The sequence below is a fragment of the Odontesthes bonariensis genome, chromosome 17 (assembly GCF_027942865.1).
Source record: "Odontesthes bonariensis isolate fOdoBon6 chromosome 17, fOdoBon6.hap1, whole genome shotgun sequence".
Classification (NCBI taxonomy): Eukaryota; Metazoa; Chordata; class Actinopteri; order Atheriniformes; family Atherinopsidae; genus Odontesthes; species Odontesthes bonariensis.
In genome coordinates this window covers 18,177,766-18,197,244 of record NC_134522.1, presented here as the reverse complement: position 1 = coordinate 18,197,244, position 19,479 = coordinate 18,177,766, and the positions used below count along the sequence as shown (strand labels likewise).

At 40.8% G+C, this 19,479-nt stretch overlaps 1 protein-coding gene across 1 annotated transcript in view; it reads right to left on the bottom strand.

Moving 5' to 3' along the window:
* Positions 1-6,192: 6,192 nt before the first annotated feature.
* LOC142366036 (uncharacterized protein C14orf132) overlaps positions 6,193-19,479 on the bottom strand; it is a 33,351-nt gene continuing 20,064 nt past the window's right edge. Inside the window, exon 2 of the mRNA XM_075447806.1 lies at positions 6,193-8,671. Coding sequence (XP_075303921.1) covers positions 8,435-8,671 — 237 coding nt within the window. The 3' untranslated portion in view covers positions 6,193-8,434. The remainder of the gene's footprint in view (positions 8,672-19,479) is intronic.

Below are 19,479 nucleotides of genomic sequence, written 5' to 3'. Positions count from 1 at the left end.
CCAGCACTTGCTCTCAGGTTAAGTCCCTCTGGTGCGTCTGGTGTGAACATGCCAAGGTCCGAAGACATCCAGGCCCACATACGTGAAGGGAGGGCAGGTTGTAAGGCGCTCTGTGGGCAAATCTGCCATTTGTTGTTCCTGCATCCGTCCTCTAAGTCTGCGACAGGTGATGCACTTGTGAATAGTTGAGTTAACAAGCCGCTTGCCTCCCAGGATCCAGAGCCCAGCAGCTCGTACAGCACCTTCTGTTAAATGACGGCCCTGATGCTTTACTTGGGCATGGTGGTATCTGGTGAGAAGCAAGGACACGTGGTGTTCTTTTGGGAGAATGATAGGGTTCTTTTGTTCAATAGCCATATCCGCATTCTTCAGTCTGCCCCCAAGGCAAAGGAGGTCGTCCTGTAAGACTGGGTTGAGAGAGCGTAGGCAGCTGTTTAACGGAATTTGCTTTCCTCTCTCCAAAGCTTCAAATTCTTTCACGAAAGTATTCCTCTGAACAGCTCTGAGGATGACTTCTCTTGCTTGTGAAAGCTCATCCACCGAGCGAGGTAAGTCACAGTGATGCCATCCCTTACACTTGCCTGTTGGAGTCTTGAAGGATCTTGCTATGTGAATCAGGAGTGCGGTGGCTCGTTGCAGAGTGTCGAATGTGGAGAACCTTTCAAAGCGCTCTGTGCTGAGAACTTTCCCTTGTAGATCAGTGATGTAGCTCTTCACAACTGGACGGACCTCTGCATCGGACTCTAGTGAGACTAAGCTGAATGGCTGAGCTGGGTCTGGCTGAATGGAGGGCTTGCGCAGGAAGGTTGGTCCGTTGAATCACATCGTCTGTGTGAGGCGTGCTGCTGGAACCGACCGTGATGCCAGGTCAGCTGGATTGTCTTCGGTGTTCACGTAGTGCCATTGTTCAGGGATGGTAGACTGGCGTATACGCTGGACACGATTATGAACGTACACATAGAACCGTCTGGACTGGTTGTAAATGTATCCAAGGACAACTTTGCTATCAGTGTAGAACTTGGTGGCATCCAGCTTTAGATCCAATTCATCCTGAATCAGCTCAGCTATCTCCACTGCCAAGACTGCTGCACACAGTTCAAGCCTGGGAATGGTTGGGTCTGATTGAGGGGAAAGTTTGGCCTTTGCCATGACAAATCCAACGTCCACTGTGTCTCCTTGGATGGCTTTCAAGTAGGCCACGGCACCAATGGCCTTCACAGATGCATCGCTAAAGACATGGAGTTCTACTCGCTCAGCCTTGGTTGAACAGATGTCTGTGTACATCCTAGGTATGTGAAAGTGCCTTAAGTCTTGAAGCGAATTTCTCCAAGCTTCCCACTTGCCTAACTTATCTTCAGGCAATGGGGTGTCCCACTCTGATGTCTCAGAATTCAACTCTCTGAGAAGTTCCCTGCCTTTGATCGTAACTGGAGCCAGAAACCCTAAAGGGTCAAAGACACTGTTCACCATGGAAAGAACTCCCCGACGGGTGAATGGTTTGGTGTCGGTTGACACAGAGAAGGTGAATGTGTCGCTTGCTATTTCCCACAGGAGCCCCAAGCTGCGTTGGGTGGGTGACTCATCTCCGCTGAGGTCTACATCCTTTTTGGCTTGTATGCAGTCCTCGCTTGGGAAGGCTTCCAGAACAGCCTGACTGTTTGAGGCAAATTTGTGGAGCCTCAAGTTAGACTCGGCAAGCGAGGCTTGAGTCCTATGGAGCAGCCCAATAGCCTCTGCATTAGTTGGGACAGAACAGAGGCCGTCGTCAACATAAAAGTGCCGCTCGACAAAGTTGACTGTGTCTGCTCCATATTTCTCGGCGCCTTCTCTGATGGCTTTTCTGAGCCCATAGATCGCCACTGCAGGAGATGGGCTATTTCCAAAGACATGCACTTTCATTCTGTAGTCGATGACCTCGTTGGCTATGTTGTTGTCTTTGTACCATAAGAATCGCAGGTAGTTTCTGTGCTTTTCGGCCACAAGGAAGCAATAGAACATTTGTTGAATATCCGCCATCACAGCGACCTTGTCTTTTCGGAACCGCATGAGCACTCCTAGAAGGGTATTGTTCAGATCTGGTCCAGTCAAGAGCACATTATTCAAGGAGATCCCAGACTGTTGGGCACTTGAATCAAACACTACCCTGATTTGATCGGGTTTCTGTGGGTGATACACTGCAAAGCTTGGTAAATACCAGCACTCTTCTTCTCTTAGCTCTGGTGCCACCTCAGCATGGTTGTTTTTCAGCAGTTTGCCCATGAATTCCACGTATTGCTGTTGCATTTCTGGCTTCCTCCTGAATTGGCGTTGGAGTGATTCAAACCGTTTGAGTGCTTGTTCGCGGTTGTTGTGAAGCTGTTGCCTTGGTTGTCTGAATGGCAATGGAGCAATCCAGCTGTGTGAATCGTCTCTGTAGACTTCTTTGTCCATCATTTTTAGGAAGGTTTCATCTTCAATTGAAGGTGCTAGGTTATTATCCTGTCCGGTGCGGTCAAACACATTTTGACCAAGACCGTCTTCTTTAGCTCTGGGTGGTAAGGCACTGTTTCTATGCAGTCTGTAGGGATGTTCCTCTTTAATGTGCAAAAGGCTTGTGCATGGATGAAAGAGTGATGGCCGATGACAGTCGACCATGGTCGTCCGGAAGGAACTGACGTTCGGCTTGTGTGTGTTCCCTAGACAGACTTCTCCGACCAGCACCCAGCCTAAGTCAAGGCGTTGTGCGAAGGGCGCATTGGCAGGGCCATTTATTCGTTCCCGTACTTTGTGTGCTCTGATTGCGTCTCTCCCTAGCAGCAGGAGGATCTCAGCTGTGGGGTCCAGCTCTGGGATGTGTTCTGCTATCTTTGACAGGTGAGGTTGATGAAGAGCAGCACTTGGTGTGGGAATTTCTGACCTATTATCAGGTAAGTCATTACACTCAGTGAGTGGTGGTAAGGGAATCGTAACTTTTCCATTGAGGGACTCCACGATAAAATCTAATGCCCTTCTGCCAGAAGTTTCTACTAGCCCAGAACATGTTTTCAGTTGGTAAGGATATGGCTCAGCGTGGATGTCAAACTTGTCAAAGAAACTGGACTTGACCAACGATCGGTTGCTTTGGTCGTCTAACACGATGTAGGCCTTGATGGCTTTGTCTGGGTGGTCTTTCTGGTACACTTTTACCAGGCATATCTTGGAGCATGACCGTCCAACTTGTCCTGTGCCACATACTGCTGTGCAGCTTGAGCTAATCTCACTGGTGTCGTTTACCCCTTCTCCCTCCCCGCCATGCTGTGGCGAGGTCAGAGGAGTCGTAGGTGCTGGTCCCGGGTGCATAGCTGAGACATGTCGGGTGCTGTCGCACTCAAAACACTTCACAATTGTAGTGCAGTCCTTTGCTATATGGTTGGTTGAGCTACAGCACTTAAAGCAGATTCCGTTTTCTTTCAGAAATACTTTTCTGTCATCCAGAGTTTCGGCTCTGAAGGCTTTGCATTTCTTCAGTGGGTGGGGTTTTGCATGTATTGGGCAGATCTTACTCGGATCACTGGAGACATTTGTCTCTGTAGGAGCGACATTGATTTTGTGAACTGCAATGGGTTTCTGGATGGTTTTAGGAAAAGCACTTTCAGCTCGGACAGATGATGTTGTAGTGGTATTTAAAAAGGCAAAGCTGGGGTCATTTCTTTTCTTGGCCTCATAACATATGAATTTCGTGAAGTAATCAAACGGTGGGAACCGTCCTCCATTTGCTTCTTTATACTTAGAACCGGCCGAGATCCATTTTTCCTGGAGTCCATAAGGCAACTTAGTCACTATAGGTTCAATTCCCCGCGTCGTGTCCAGGTAGGACAGGCCTGGTAAGTAATCATCTTCTTTTGCACACTGCACTTCCATAAGCAGGTCAGCTAGCTCTCGTAGCTTCAGATTTTCCTTGGCTGAGACTCTGGGAAATGCATCCAGCCGGGTGAAGAGGGCCTTTTCAATCACCTCTGGGGCTGCATAACACTCTTGAAGACGTTCCCAGGCTTTCACCAGTGCTATTTGTGGGCTTGCTATGTGCACTGCACGGAGACGTTTCACCTGGTTGCTGGATTCTTTTCCAAGCCATCGTGTCATCAAATCCAATTCCTCAGTGGCTGTGAGACCAAGTCCTTGTGTGGTATTTTTGTATGATGACAACCAAGCACGATAATTTTCCGGTTTATCATCAAACTCGTACAAACTTGTATTCACTAGGTCACGCCGAGCTAAATATTGTGCCAGGTGTTCAGTTGCAGACATACTTTGAGTATTTGACTGCTGGGGGTTGAAGGATGGAGCCCTAATATTCAAGTCGCTGATCTGCGAGGTGAGACTCTTGGGAATGACCCGGGACCCTACTCTGGTAAATGGATTCTGGCTGACTGACTGTATGTCTGCTGGTGGTGCATAGTCCAAGTCATAGTCTGTAAAATCCACATTGTTTGTGTTGTCATATGAAAACACAGGCGGCTGATGGTGTGAAACAAAGGGGTTGTTCGGGCTGTGACTGAGAGTAGCATAGGTGGTTGGCTGCGTTGGTGGCAGACTAGCCTCCATGGCTGTTTGTTGGACAGGGTTAGTGGAATGGAAGTGAGTTTGGATGTATTCACTTGTTCGTTCAAGTTTGCTTTGTTCTGTTGACTTTGTTTCGTCCAGCACAATATAATGGTTGCTCCCTGTAACTGCTGACTCCCAGACAGCTGCTACGGCTTCAGCTTCTGCTGCTTCACGGCATATGGCAAGTGTTTCAATCTCAGTCTCTTTTTTAACTTTTTCTATCCTAGCTTTGGCTTCTTGCTCAGCATATTCGGCACGCACTTTTGCAGCTGCTGCTTTTGCTCGTGCGCGAAGTAAAGCATTGGTTGATGAGGCAGATGAATGAAAGCTGCTTCCACTTCTGCTTGATTTATTAGATCTAGTTTCCATCTTGACTCGATGTTAAATGCTAACTTCAAAGTCTTTTCACTGTGTTGTCCTCACTGCAGTGTATTAACTGAAGCTATCCAACAAGTTAAACTCTGATGCAATAACCAGGAGTCCGTACTGTAGTTAACATTTCACTGTTGTTTACTTGAAGAATCCAGCATCACATGGCAGAGTGAAAACTGCAACAAACAAAGTTTGACTGTTTTTAACATAAAGTTTAGCTTGACATGAAGTCTCATGAAATATCCTTGTAAATACATGTAAATAAAAACGATCTTTTAAACCTATTTATTACCTTCTCTTTCAACTTTCAACTTAACTTAATCCATTAATTATTTAACTTAACAATGAAATTTACTTACGACTTTACTTCTAGCATCGTTCATGGTCAGGAATACTTAAGTAGAAATCGTTTTTAGCAGATCTGAACTTAGTAGGAAGTAACTGATGCCAAGGCAGGAAGTGGTAAGGAGTTACCGGAAACCGTATCAAAATAAAAGGTATCATTATAAAGGTCTTTATATATATATCGCCCTAATGGCGACACACTGGCTAAAGATTCTTTAGCAAGTTCTTTAATATGCTAGTAAAGGAGGTGTGAGGTGAGAGGTTTTCAATCAGGTGCAATATATAGTTTACCACTAGATGGCACTAAATCTTATACTGGCTTTTAATTGTTAGATAAACATCACTTTGCCTTCTAGTGGATCTCAAAGTCAAAGGACCAATGAGTAGACTGGACCCATGAAAAGCAGATTTTTCCTTATGAATATTCACAAGTATCTTTTTTAAGCACTTATGGATTTTACAGCATGTTTTTGACCAGACTTTAGTCCACAATATTTAAGTCCAAAACATCTGATGATTACCATGAAATTACTTACCAAACAAATATCTCCAGAAATAGGAGAATTTCTACAGCCTTTCTGTTTGTTCAGCACCGATAGGGGTGTGGAGCAGTGCAGGAGTGGACAGAGGGGTAAATCCAAGTGATTTCTAAACAACCAATGCCTTTGTCAAAATGACAGATGGCACCATTTGAGCTTAGCATCTATCTCACCTGATGGCTCAGCAGCAACTGGTAAAATCTGCCAGAGGGTTGACTTCACAAAGAGCAATAACAGGTGATTCAGAAGGAGCAAGGATATTACGAAAAAACCTTGTTGTATCATTGACCGCTTTTGTACAAAATACAAAAGTCTGCATTTATCCAGAAAGGTCTCCAATTATTATCAATGTTTATAGTCAGAAAAAGTCAACTTGGATTAATACTTTAATAGTAGCATATGTTTTTATAAAAGGAACATTGTGTATGTGGTTTACATCTCTAAATATTTCCACATCAACCATTTAATAAAAATAACAGGCTTTAAAAGTCCTTCTCTGAACAATGTAAACGTATTACAACACATCATGGGTCTGAATTCCTTTCTACATGATACAATACATACAGTAAGCCAGTGAAGTTGTTGTTTCTTTGCATTTTCCAGTGTATGAACATTTGAACAGGTATTGAGTTTACAAGACAGTACTATAACTTCATAGCCTATTGGAATCATTTTGTTAATCACAAGAGAAACATTTGTTTACTAAACAAAAAGCTGTCATGTCTACCTCTTCCCAACCCCACATAAAAGATTTTACCCACTGTTCCTTTAAAGTTCAAATAGGAACTGCTACACGACAAAGCACAGATATCAGTTAGCACACTTTAAAACAAGGATCAAAGCCTACCAGCTGTGTTGTTTGTGTGGCTACAGCACGTCGTACAGTATGTTTCATGGGAGAAGCATTAATTGCATCTTTGGCTGATGTAGGTTAATACTTGAGTCACAGTTAGGATGAAAAATACTGTATGCTCTGGTGCAGAGACAGCTGCTTCCACCATCCACAATTCCTAAGGCCTTTGACTCACCCTTATACCCCACAATGCTTGTGAGTCAAGCGACTATCCCCACCCTCCTGTTCAACTACCTTATGTGATTCATATTACTGGTTTAAACCACTGTAGAATGACGATTCATGTTGAAGGATATTTGTCAATGCCCTTGTGTGCCAGAAAGTGACAGCATTGTGGTTCCTAAGAAATGACATCATGGGCTCTTGATCAAGTACTAAGGAGGTTAATGACAACTTCTAAATTTCCCTAAAGCTGTGTGGCTCCTTTAACCTGTTCTACCAGGCAAGCGCAGTGAGGTAAGCTGTGAGCCTAACAGGTCGGAATGAGTAAATAACCAAGCAGTGAACAATTTAAAGTCATACTTTGACATATAACAAAATTTCACTTCAAAATCTGGCATGACTTCCACACTCACATTAGTTTGCATCTAATACAAAGTTCACTTTCGTTTTTTTCAGTTCTGGTGAACGCTAAATTACTTCTCGACGAATGTTTTATTTGCTTTTCAACAACTGCCTACATATCTAGAATATCAGGAAGTTTAATCTCCAGTTGCTGAAAGTGTCTCTGAAAAAAGTCCTGCATGAGCAGCACTTACAAAGAAGTAGATTACATTATTTGTTTGGTGAAGGCCGAAAGAAGGCTACATGGGTTTGGATTGATTTGTGCTTCCAATTCTATATTACTTACATCTACACATAATATCTCAACCTAATTTAGAAACATAGAAATCATTTTCTAAAAATCCCTGTTTAATGATACAGTGGGCATTTGACACAAAGTCAATTTATTTGTGGGGCTTTATCATAAAATAATGGCTTCTGGTGAGATTGAGTTCGCAGGACATAAAACATCTTCTATGGAATTTTAAGAAGGTTTTTTTAGGGTAATTTAACAAAATAAAGTCCTGCTCTTTCTTCTTTGTCAGTGAGATTGCTTTAAAAAATGCTGCTAATCATTGTCCATACTCTGATTCAGCTATATAAATTAGTTCCAACGCCCTGGGGTTCCACTCTGCCTAACATGGAAATAACACAAGTACTTTGTAAATATTTCAACATTTGCTCTCTGTGATCAGCCACATAATGAGGCGGCTCTGCTCTAAATTGCTTTGCAACTATCTGGTGGATGTTTAAACTGACCTGGTTTAACTAGAACCCGAAGCCTCATGTATTCTCCATTCTCCTATCTACATCACAATGAAGGATGTTGTCTGGGAGTGAACATGGAAACAAACTTAACCTAAAAAAAAAGGCTCCTAAGATTAATGGGTAAGAGCACAGGTTTGTTGTCTATGTCTATGACGAAAGACTGCCGTACACATAAGTTTCTTGTCAAACTTCCAACTGCTACATTTAAAACTGCTCACCAATGACAAATGCAGCCAAATGCCCATCTTTCCCTTTGATGAAAAAATATGGTCGTCTATGTGTCACTGTCGAGACATATCAGAACTTTAACGCCCTCAGGGGGCCTAACTGATCCAAAAGAGAAAGACAGAGAGGAGGTGTGTCTGTCTGCAGAGCCTCGTTCAGGTTTCCAGACACAAAAAATAAAGCATGATATGTGACAGTGCAGTTTGTCTTTGTAAGCATCCGTTTATCAGAAAGTGCAGGCGTAGACAATGCCCACCACCACAATGTTTCCAATAGTGGCGATAATGGCAATCCAGAGCCAGATGGCGTCACTTGACATGGACTGTGGCTCGTCCTGCTGACCGTGTACTGATGCTGCTGAGGCAGCGGCGTTGACGCTGGCTGAGGAGTTGAAGAGCGAGTGCTCACCACTGTAGTCATCATTGGGCGAGGAGTCCATGAAGGCTCCCGTCATCACTGGGATCTAGAAGAGAAGGAAGAAAAAGGGGACGAGAAAGGGTACAATAAGATTTCAGCACCTCTATACAAAATTTGAGTTGCACAATAGTTTGTGCCTTTCCAAAGAGCAACGATAAAGTACACTGACTTCATGTTTCCTTTTTTTTCTGGAATATTGAGGTATTTAGCAAACAGAGGGAACTCTTTTTTATGGGGAATTGTTTCTCATTCCAGTAGTTTCAGTGTAAACTCAGAAAAAACTTTTAATGATAGTGTTAATTTCCGTGAGCATTCAAATATTTAACCCTATGAACACTAAAAGTTGCATTCTGAAAGTCCAAACTGCTGCAAAGACTCTCGCCTAAATCTTTTTAAAGCTGACAGTTTGGTCACATCCCACGAGGCTTAGAAACATTGTGCCTGTCTGACACAAGAATCAGTATGGTAAATTGTAAGGCCCCTGAGAGGTTAGTAAAAGTGAGTTTGTGACAAGATGTTATGGTGCAATGCTTCCATTTTTATGTATTGCAGAGTGATTGGAAAAAGCACACGATCATCTGTGGATGCAGTACATGCCAAATAAGAGTGGGAACCATTCTGGGGCCAAATGTATAAAACATCTTGATTTATGGCCAAAAACTATTTATACAGAGGCAGAAGTGTGCATGAGCCAAATCATTCTTGTCACTACACTAATAAAGAGATCCACGGATACGTTTGGTTCTCCTTTGAATAATAACGGTCACTGTTGAATGCATGAAATTGAACAAGCCTTATTCTCCAGCCATGACTGGATGTAAACAGCCAGTTAATTAATCATGTTCAAATCAGAATGCAGTTACAAGTCATTAGGCATTGAATGAAAACAACAGCAAACAGTTTCACACAATGTGAAATGAAGACACTGAAATCATCTGATGAGTCTGTCCTTTTCAAAACGTGGCGTTAGTTTGTGCAGGCAGATTCAAACAATAATTCTGTTCATGTTCATTCTTAAGGGTTCAGGGAAGCAACTGCATGTAAATCATAGAATTTGTAGCAGGAGAAATTTAAAAGACACTAAGCTGTAATGCGGGTCTGTCGCACTGAAACTAATGCTTTCAATTAATATCCCACAAAATGTTCTTAAGATACTTCATCTAATGCAATCTTATGTTTGACAGATACAATATAAAATACTATGTCATCATCCAGGTTTATCATTAAAAAGGAAAGAAAAAGATGAAAGACGTTGTCATAGTCTGATCATTCTCACGCTCCTGTCCTCATATATTTCCAGAAATCACACGTAGTGGAAATGGATTAAAAATAATCACGCAATCATGCTTTGAAAGTTGCAGCTAAGGAACTGTGGGGCTGAAATGTTTCCTTTCCTTCAAAGAGAGTGGTCTACTGTTTTCCCATGCTAAAGGTAGATGATAAAGGAAGCACTGAAGTTCCTTCGAGAATTTAAACAGCTCCTATAAATGCTGGTGCTCAGATACTTCTGGGACGCTTCATTAAGTCAGGAACCTTCCAAAGCAGAAAAAACTATTACACTGGACCCATAGTCTTTTAGGAGCCAGTAGTGATTGTATTTGGATATAAATATATAGTTGAGCTTTTTTTTTTTTTTTAAATCTTCGAGCCATAACATCACTCAAAAAGATTGCTTATAGAAACCAAATAGGTACAGTTACTTAACCTTGACTTTAAAAGCAGAAATAAATCACTTTATGGTCTGTGCAAGAAAAAAATAATCTCTTTCTTGACAGTAATGTATCATGCCAGATTTGTTCTTATTTGTCATGAATTAAAGTGACAAGGGTGTGTGCTGTATTAAAAGAGTGGAGAGGTTAACTTTTCACAGGTCCAAGGTTTCTCACACAGGCATGCAGAGTCCCACTCTGTCTTACACACCACTGAGTCACATGTGTAGTAAGGATGTAGAGCTTGATCAGCAATGCATAAATATTTCAGATCTGGGGAGTGAAAATAATTTATTGGTGGGGACAATCTGAGTACTGTGAATGTTAGCTTAATGCATACATGTGAGTGTGTTTCTCAGCAGTAGGGGAAATTACTTAGGGATGCATGGCACAACCTTACTGTGCTCAGACTGGAAAACAGACTTTAGAGAAGATGTGGCAAAAACAATGCTAAAAATACCTCAGGGCATGTTGAGCACTCGCATAAACAGAAATTCTTTCCAGCTTGCTTATTTGCTCACCTTCACTCTCTCAGGAACACACAGGCTAATGCACAAAGATGTAAACACACACATACGTACAGACACACCCTCCTGGTCCTCCCTCATACAGGGAAAACACTGTTTATGGAGCATTCTGCTGCTCTCTGCTCATTGGCCCCTGGTGGTGAATAATGACATGACACATCCTGTGGTGCGCCTGCTGTTCACATGAGCATGATGGAGGCAGACAGGCATGCATGGAGTCCAGCAACCTGGGTCTCCCCCCCCCCACTCAGTCACTGTAACTGCTGATTCGTCCACTATAGCATAACATTTTTTTTTATATCAGGAGGTAATGCACACACAGTTTCAAGGTCACTGTAAATCAGCATCAGAGAGAGCGATACTAAAAGATGCCATGCGAAAATATTGTTCGCTGTACATCTAAAGGTATCTTTGAAAAACTCTTAATCAAATCAAATCAAATTTATTTTTATAGCACATTTCATGTACAAACAATTCAAAGTGCTTTACATAAAACATAAGCATTGCAGCAGGGAGTGCAAGAAGCATTAAAAATACATAAAAGAATATAAAGAGAAACAAATAAAATCATTTAAAAACAGGCAACAGTCTAGATAAGTTAAAAGATATTTCATGCATAGACACATGAGAAAAGAAATGTCTTTAACCTGGATTTAAAAATGTCTACATTTGGTGAAAGTTTAATCTCCACTGGCAGTTTGTTCCACTTGTTGGCAGCATAACAGCTAAATGCTGCTTCTCCATGTTTAGTCTGGACTCTGGACTGGACCAGCTGACCTGAGTCCTTGATTCTAAGAGCTCTGCTGGGTTTATATTCTCTGAACATATCACAGATGTATTTTGGGCCTAAACCGTTCTGGGATTTGTAAACCATCAGCAGGCTTTTAAAATCTATTCTGTGACTGACTGGAAGCCAGTGTAAAGATTTCAAAACTGGTGTGATGTGTTCAGATCTCTTAGTCTGGGTTAAAACTCTAGCAGCAGCGTTCTGGATGAGCTGCAGATGTTTAATGCTCTTTTTGGGAAGTCCAGTTAAAAGAGCATTACAGTAATCGAGTCTACTGGAGATGAATGCATGGATGAGTTTCTCCTGGTCTTTTTGGGAGAGGAAACCTTTAATTCTGTTGATATTTCTGAGGTGGTAAAAAGCTGCCTTGGTGACAGCTTTGATGTGGCTGCTGAAAGTCAGATCTGAGTCTATCAACACTCCGAGGTTACGAACTTGGTCAGTGATTGTAAGGTCCCGAGTCTCAAGATATTTACCAACGCTGACCCTCTTCTCTTTGCTACCAAACAGAATGATCTCAGTTTTGTCTTCATTTAATTGTAGAAAATTCTCTCTCATCCAGGTGTTTACTTCCTCCAGACACTGACACAGTACGTCTGCTGGGCTGCAGTCGTCCGGTGACAGAGACACATAAAGTTGTGTATCGTCTGCATAACTGTGATAATTGATGTTAAAATTCTGCAATATCTGACCCAAAGGGAGCATATACAAGTTAAACAGAAGAGGTCCAAGAATTGACCCCTGGGGGACTCCACAAGTCATGGCCACAAAAGAAATCTTCTGTTGTGCTTAATACAGTAAATATAATTAGAAACATAACTCACTCCATGAGCTACTCTCTCTCTTTTTTTAAAATTTGTGGTCCAAATGCGTTTTGACCAATCACATCTGAGCTGACTTTGGCTGTACGTAGGTAAACAATGTATGAATAGTAAAACATATGGAACATACTTTCTGACTGAGAATCTCAAAACTACGATCTGATGTTGATTTACCTTTATATAAAATAATTTTTTTTTAAATCAGCTATTCAGTTATTCAGCTGGCTGAATGTTCCCAGAAACATTAGCCGATGCAGCCAGGAACTGAGTCATTCGACCACAGCTGATGGGTTCCAAGATTGAAGTGGCTCTTCAAAAAGTTCATCAACAACATTTTAACTGTTTAATCAGATCTAGCTGATATTCTTTCATTAGACAATAAATACATAATTCTACTTGCAGCTGGATAATGTTGGAAACCCCTTCTTGCATTCATACTCGAAGAACGTGGACGAATATTCAAGTAGTAAGCTTAATCTAAGCATTTGTTTGCTCAGGTTTACTATCTTTGGCAGAAAGAGGATATAAAAATATAAGTACAGTGTGTGTGTTTCAGTTAAATCAGTACATCGTTTTTCAAGGGACTGCTTCTCTGCCTTTTCATCAACACCCACAATTCTCATGTAGAGGATGCATATGCAGCTAGAGTAGCTGGAAGTGGTTAAGCCCTAATGGAACCGGAAGAAATGGAGAACTCGAGAAGTAGCATCCCAAAGCATTTGAGATTATGTAACCGGATGCTTTGAAACACAGCCCTTTGACTCGGGTCATCCATTTCAAAGAAAGCAAAGTTGATCAAGGTAAACAATGCATACATAATCAGGCATAATCAAAATATAATATCTCGGGCTGACACTGACACACTTTGGCACTGAACTACAATATGTAAACATCATCCAATAATTCTAAATGTTTGCGGGCATTTCCCGTTGTAAACACTTTTTAGACCAAAAAATTATAACATTATAATCATTCATGTTTTATTAAAAGTGAATATGCCATGTATCTAATAAATATTGCAGCTTAATTTTCCCGTGGCTGGCTGTAGACTCTCCCTACGATCAATGGCACAGCTTAATTACAAATACAATAAACAAAGCTGGAAAAGTTAGAATATTATTGTTTTTTTCCCATTCAATTTACCTCTGTTCAGTAATCTTATAATTATGAAATAATCCAAATGTGATCAATGAAATGAGAATATTCAGACAATTTTCAGTTTGAGGAGTAATAAAAAAAAAAATCCAAATGAATTTAATTTTGCTTTCATGATGCTTCATTTCCCGATCTCATGCAATATATGAATACCGACTGATAGTTACACTTAGCAACATGTACACTATTTATCTCTTGTCTATTTTTTTTGTTATTCATTTATCTATTTATTTCTGAGCCGCAACAAAAAGGGAGATGAGCACCCACTGATTAAAAGTTAATACTGTAAAACGTATTTTATTAAATCAAAATATTGGGAAAGAATGAAGTACAAGTGTCAGTATCAGTGGTGTGTGTAAATGTACGGCTGCAATTGTCCATGAGGGATGCGTGTTGTTTGTGCATGGCAAAAGTAAGAAACAGGAAAGAAAACAGCAAATAAGCCGCCATGGTGGAAGCCAAGGAGAGCGCTGGCGTCGGGGCAGGCAGACCTAAATAGCCTCTTCACCAGCCAGGTGCACCTTGTTACTGATCAGCACCTGAAAGGCAGACAAACACAACCAGTATGCCAGCAGGACATGCTGCCAACACTTTAGTTTCAACAATGACAGTTCAGCTACATCTTTTTTTAAATCAATATCCAGCTGCTATCTGATCAGTTCAAAATGAACGAATTCTGTAAATGGCTTTATCTCAAGCACAAATAAACACAACTACTGTACATAAACATAAGTACTTTGCGTAATCCTTAGACCAACAGCCTTAATTTGCAAAGGAACAGCTTGGATTTTTAGCAAACTTAAATGGAAATCAGGGGAAGTTGATTCAGGTGAGGCTCTACCTCCTGGCCCACCTCTGCCTGCGACACAAAGAGAGCAAACTCAGTGAGCCATCAACAGAGTGCAAAGTGTTTACGCATAGAAAGTGGGGTCTGGATTACTGTATTGCAAAAAAAAAAAAAAAAAAGTAATAGAATGTAATATTCTGTCCTTGAGGCAGCATAAAAGGATCTAAAAGTTATCTCCAGTCAACCAGGGGAGGGCATGGTGAATGGGAGTAGAGATTAAACACTAAATGCATAAATAAGATTTTTCTTTTTTAAGACAAGAACAAAAAAATCACAAATGTGTTTTGTTTAATTATTTGGATGACCCTGCTCTTTAAAAATGATATTTTTTTAGATTTACGTTAACAACCACTTCACAAAATCTGAGCATGGAGCTGATGTGTTAAACGATGAGTGAAATCATCAAGGTAAACAGTACAAGAAGGACAGATGGAAAATGACTTCACTCCAATAACTGCACAAAACTCTCCCATGTCTACACCTGTGCAACACGACACACACCAAACCACAGATCTACAGCAGGCGACACAGTGAAAATGTACAATCCCACCTGCCTTCCTCTCCTTTGATTTATTCATCCCAGCTGTTCCGCGATCTGCGCTAACATACACGAATGATCACAGTAATTGTTAAATAGAATGGATTGTAATTGCCTCCTGTGGGATGTCGTCACCAGTAAGCGCTCAAGCGATATGGTTTGGCACAAATAAGTAAAGCCCACACGAACGTGCATGTCTGGATTGTGGGGAAATCAAAACATATAAGTAACCGCAAAAGCTTTCAAGCAAAAATTGGAAAAAAACAAGATGGTTTTCTGCACTCACTTTCAGTGGCGCCAGTCTAAAATCTCAGTTGATTATTTTGTCCTTGTAAAGAAAGAACTTCTGCTTGTACTTTAGAAGACACACCACACAGAACTGGATCCCTACTGTGTTAAGAATGGACTTTGTGCTTGAAACTGCACGATCAATCTATGAAAACACACATCAACAACCACAGCTATTTCAGCTCTTTTAACAACAGTTCTGTTTTTGCTTGATGTGTTATTTTCACAATATATCTTGCAGCACATGTAATGATATCGCATTTTGATTGTCAATTTTTCATCCATTTCATCTATCATACGTTTGTCAAGACACTACTCTCAAGTCCTCCAGGCACCGCTGCATATAACAACATCAACTTATACTGTCCGGACTTTTTAGTGTAGGGACTTGAGTAGCATCAAAAAAGTCTATTAACAACTGCTGCAGAGCTTTGCCATTTTTTGTGAAGGAATGATTTTAATGTGAACTGTTGACGATTATGATACGATTTCCATCAAACTAAAATACTGAGTAATTGCTCAAATTGCTCCATCGGTGCAGAATATCGTATGTACAGACAGATGTAAGATCCGTGTGTAATGTTAGTGAAACCTTAGTTTGTACCTAATTGTACAGGGTGAGTCCTTTAATAACTGCACCTGAGTTCCCTGGCATTTCAATAAAGCTGAGTCACAAGTATGTCTCTTTGGCATTCAGGCTGAATTTAAACACTGTCTGCAGCAATGATTCGAGTCACTGAGAAGCCATGTACATATGCAACCACACACATCAGGCTTAATGATAATCCTGTCAAATCAGAGCTTTTGTCAGTCAAGTAAATGTGGTGGGATAGCACACAGCTGTGACTAGTTCTGAAAGGCTCACTGGCACCCGGTGCCTCCATCTTGATCCTTCCGCCAAAGGTGTGCATCACGACATTAGGTTAAAATGTCAAATTGAACTTGAAGTTCAGCCAGAGACGATGGGAATGAGATTGTGCAGAGCCAGCTCTGCTGTTTGATGGATTAATCTGAGCAGAGACAAACAATCTGAGCGAACTAATCCACATTAATGAGCATTAAGAACTTAAATACCACTTAGTGACTGCCAGGGAAAGAAAGCGACAAGGAAAGTGATAGTTGACAGGTTTTAGCGAGGGGTTGTTATCAGCAACACAGCTGTGAATGAGCCAATCATTGCAAAGCATATTGCAAACAGCTGGTACCAAGAAAAGCTTATCCTCAGTGCTTCACCTGAGCCAATGATACACTTCATTGCTAGATTAATGTAACGTAAAAAATACTATCTAGAAACTAATAGTGTGTTTTTTTCACCCTCCTCACTGACACACGTAGCAAAACTGTAAATTAACATTTATAAAATGTGACTCAAAGCTTTATAGGATTGTGAGAAGAATACAAAGTGCATAATTTTTGGAGTATATCTGTATGGAGTATGATTAAGTGCCTCTTCAAACGCACAGAAAGACAGTGAGACATTAAGTCAGTTTTCCAACAGGCTTTGACAACTTAAGATCACATTAAAGATATTAGGAAGTAAATAAGTTAGAGTATTGAAAAAGATCAGAGGGTTAATCTCTAATGCAGTAGGTTAAAGAAAAGTGATGCCACTTTTTTTATATATATATATATATATATATATATATATATATACACACACACACACATACATACTATATTGCAGCCATCTTGAGAAAACAATAGATTTGGCCTGTCCCATAACAGATGGTAGCACACTGAACAAGTCATGTCATAAATCGTGAGAATTTGAAGGAGTCTTGTTCACCAGCTCAGTGATGCTGAAGCCTTTGGTTCCAAGCCTGGTTCCAACAAGTCAGATTTACAGCTCTGCTTTCATTGATTTTTCTCTCCGTCTCAGCGGTTCAGCAGCATTTTTAAATAAATCTTATAACTCAATAGAACAAGTGTAGCCCAAGTGATATTCGCTTGACACCCCTATCAATCTGTCAGCTCAATGGAAATTTGACAGGACAGAAGAAAGTTTATGATACTTCTCTGATATTATGAAAGACCAATATATCACCTTTGCGTTTTCTCTATTCAGTGCACCTGGTCTTGAAATGATAGGTTTTTTTCATATTATTGGCACTCATAGCAGTACAATATAACATAAATAAACAAATAAAAGCTTAAAAAAGTCTTTAAAACATTATGTGGGGAGGAGAAAGTTATGTTCTCTGGTATTCTTACACACCGACTCTGAAATGCTTTCAGTGAGCAGATTTGACATGAATCTAAAAAAAAGAGACTGAAAAGCAGTGCCAGATGATCACAGGGAAAATTATCTTAAGAGATGAAGAAGAGTGACAAACAGAAAAAGAAGTGGAGACTGTATACATCTGGGCATGTCTAAATGCTTTACTTTGTCAGTGTCTCACTCCTGACATCTTATCATGAGTGTGGAGTGCTTTCATCTGTGACTCCCTGTGCAGCAAAGACTCAGCTCACACAGGAATTCAAAGAATAAACTAAAAGCTTAAAATGACAACTCTCAGAAGCATCGGACATGTAGCACAAACAGAGGATAGGGATAAAATTAGGCTGGAAACATCTGGGACAAATCAGGATTTGATTTTCTAAATATATATTTAAAAAAAAAAAACACTCGCAAAGAATTAAAGAGCTCACATCAAAGACAGTCGACCACTGGCATAATTCTGAAAGCTTTGAAAATCCTCTCTATTTTTTATCACCAAATGGTTGTGCTGAGTGACTCTTCAAGCTTTAAAAGTACACAAAAGCAGTTCTATTATGGATGTATTTATCATTATTGTTGCAGAACACTTAGATCTACAGATCAATGATAATCCTTACCTTACACATGAAGTGGCTTACTTTCTTGAAAACATGGCGCTATTTCTGTTTCCTTTCCTGAAGGATAATGATGAATGTATTTTCCCCACGCCTGCGTTACCGCATTTAATTTGTTGCACTAAAGGCGTTATTCATTGTTCAAATTTCTGTTTAGAAGAGGTTTTATTCAGGGCAGTGACACATGGAGGTAAATTATATGTGCTATTTAAGATTAGGCTATAAAGGTTAAATAAAATACTCTCTTGACACTTCATTAGGATCACAGAAATGAACTCACTGTTAACTTCAGAATCTAATTTTATTGCCACTCTATAGCCGCTTTCGGACATACCGTTCTAAGAACGCAGTTATCAGAACTGTCCTACTCGAATTTCGTTCTGATAACTGTCCTTCCCCAGCGGAACGGTTTCAGTCTGCATTCGCACATGAGTCGGGACCTGATAGGGACTGATGCGCCGCGCGCAGCCGTCTGCGTGACGTGTTAGCCGTTAGCCGTTTAGCGCCACATTCAACAACAAAACGAAACAAAGCAAAACCCGGTAAAAATAAGGAGAGAAGAAAAACACAACAAAGAAGCTAATATGGAGAGCGGGGAGGCCACCGTGTTCATGGTCTGCATGATGGTGATATTAATCATGGACAATCACATCAGGCGTCTAACATGGAGGCTGGAAGAGCTCACAGAGAGAGTCAGGAGATACTTTTTCATTTCATGAAGGAAGAAAGGAGAGCAGAGTGCTGCAGACAAAGGAGACAACGTGTAAGTTTAACTTATTAAACACCCGCAGGTTGTGTCCGTGTCCTATGAGGAAACATTTCAGCCGTGACAGCATGACATGGGGCGTAGCTACCGACCACCACACACCTCCGTCAGATCGTTCTATAGAACCATGAAAAGACCCGACCTCGGAGAAGGAGCTAAATAGTTATAGGAACTAAGGGAGATAGCCCCGAGTTCCTGTATGTCCGAACACGGGAGAAAACGGCCCCGCAGATTAAAAGATTATTAGAACTGCCAAAGGTTCCTACAGTCCGAAAGCAGCTAATGTACATTCTGGGAGTTGTGCAAGATGAGGTAACAGGAGTAGACAAAGATGCATTGCTGATGCATTTGCTGCATTGACTCCACACAAAAACTGTATGAAAACAAAAAGCATACATAGTGGTAAATGCATGGCTTTAGAATACATTTAATAACGTAGCTATGCTCTTTTCTGTAATCCTTCAATGTCGTTTGATATTTCTAGGACTAAAGATGATGTCATGAACTCTATCTCTGAGGTTAACATGTGATGGTGATACAGCTGTGATGAAAGGAAATTTGAGTTGATTTTCATCTTTCACAGT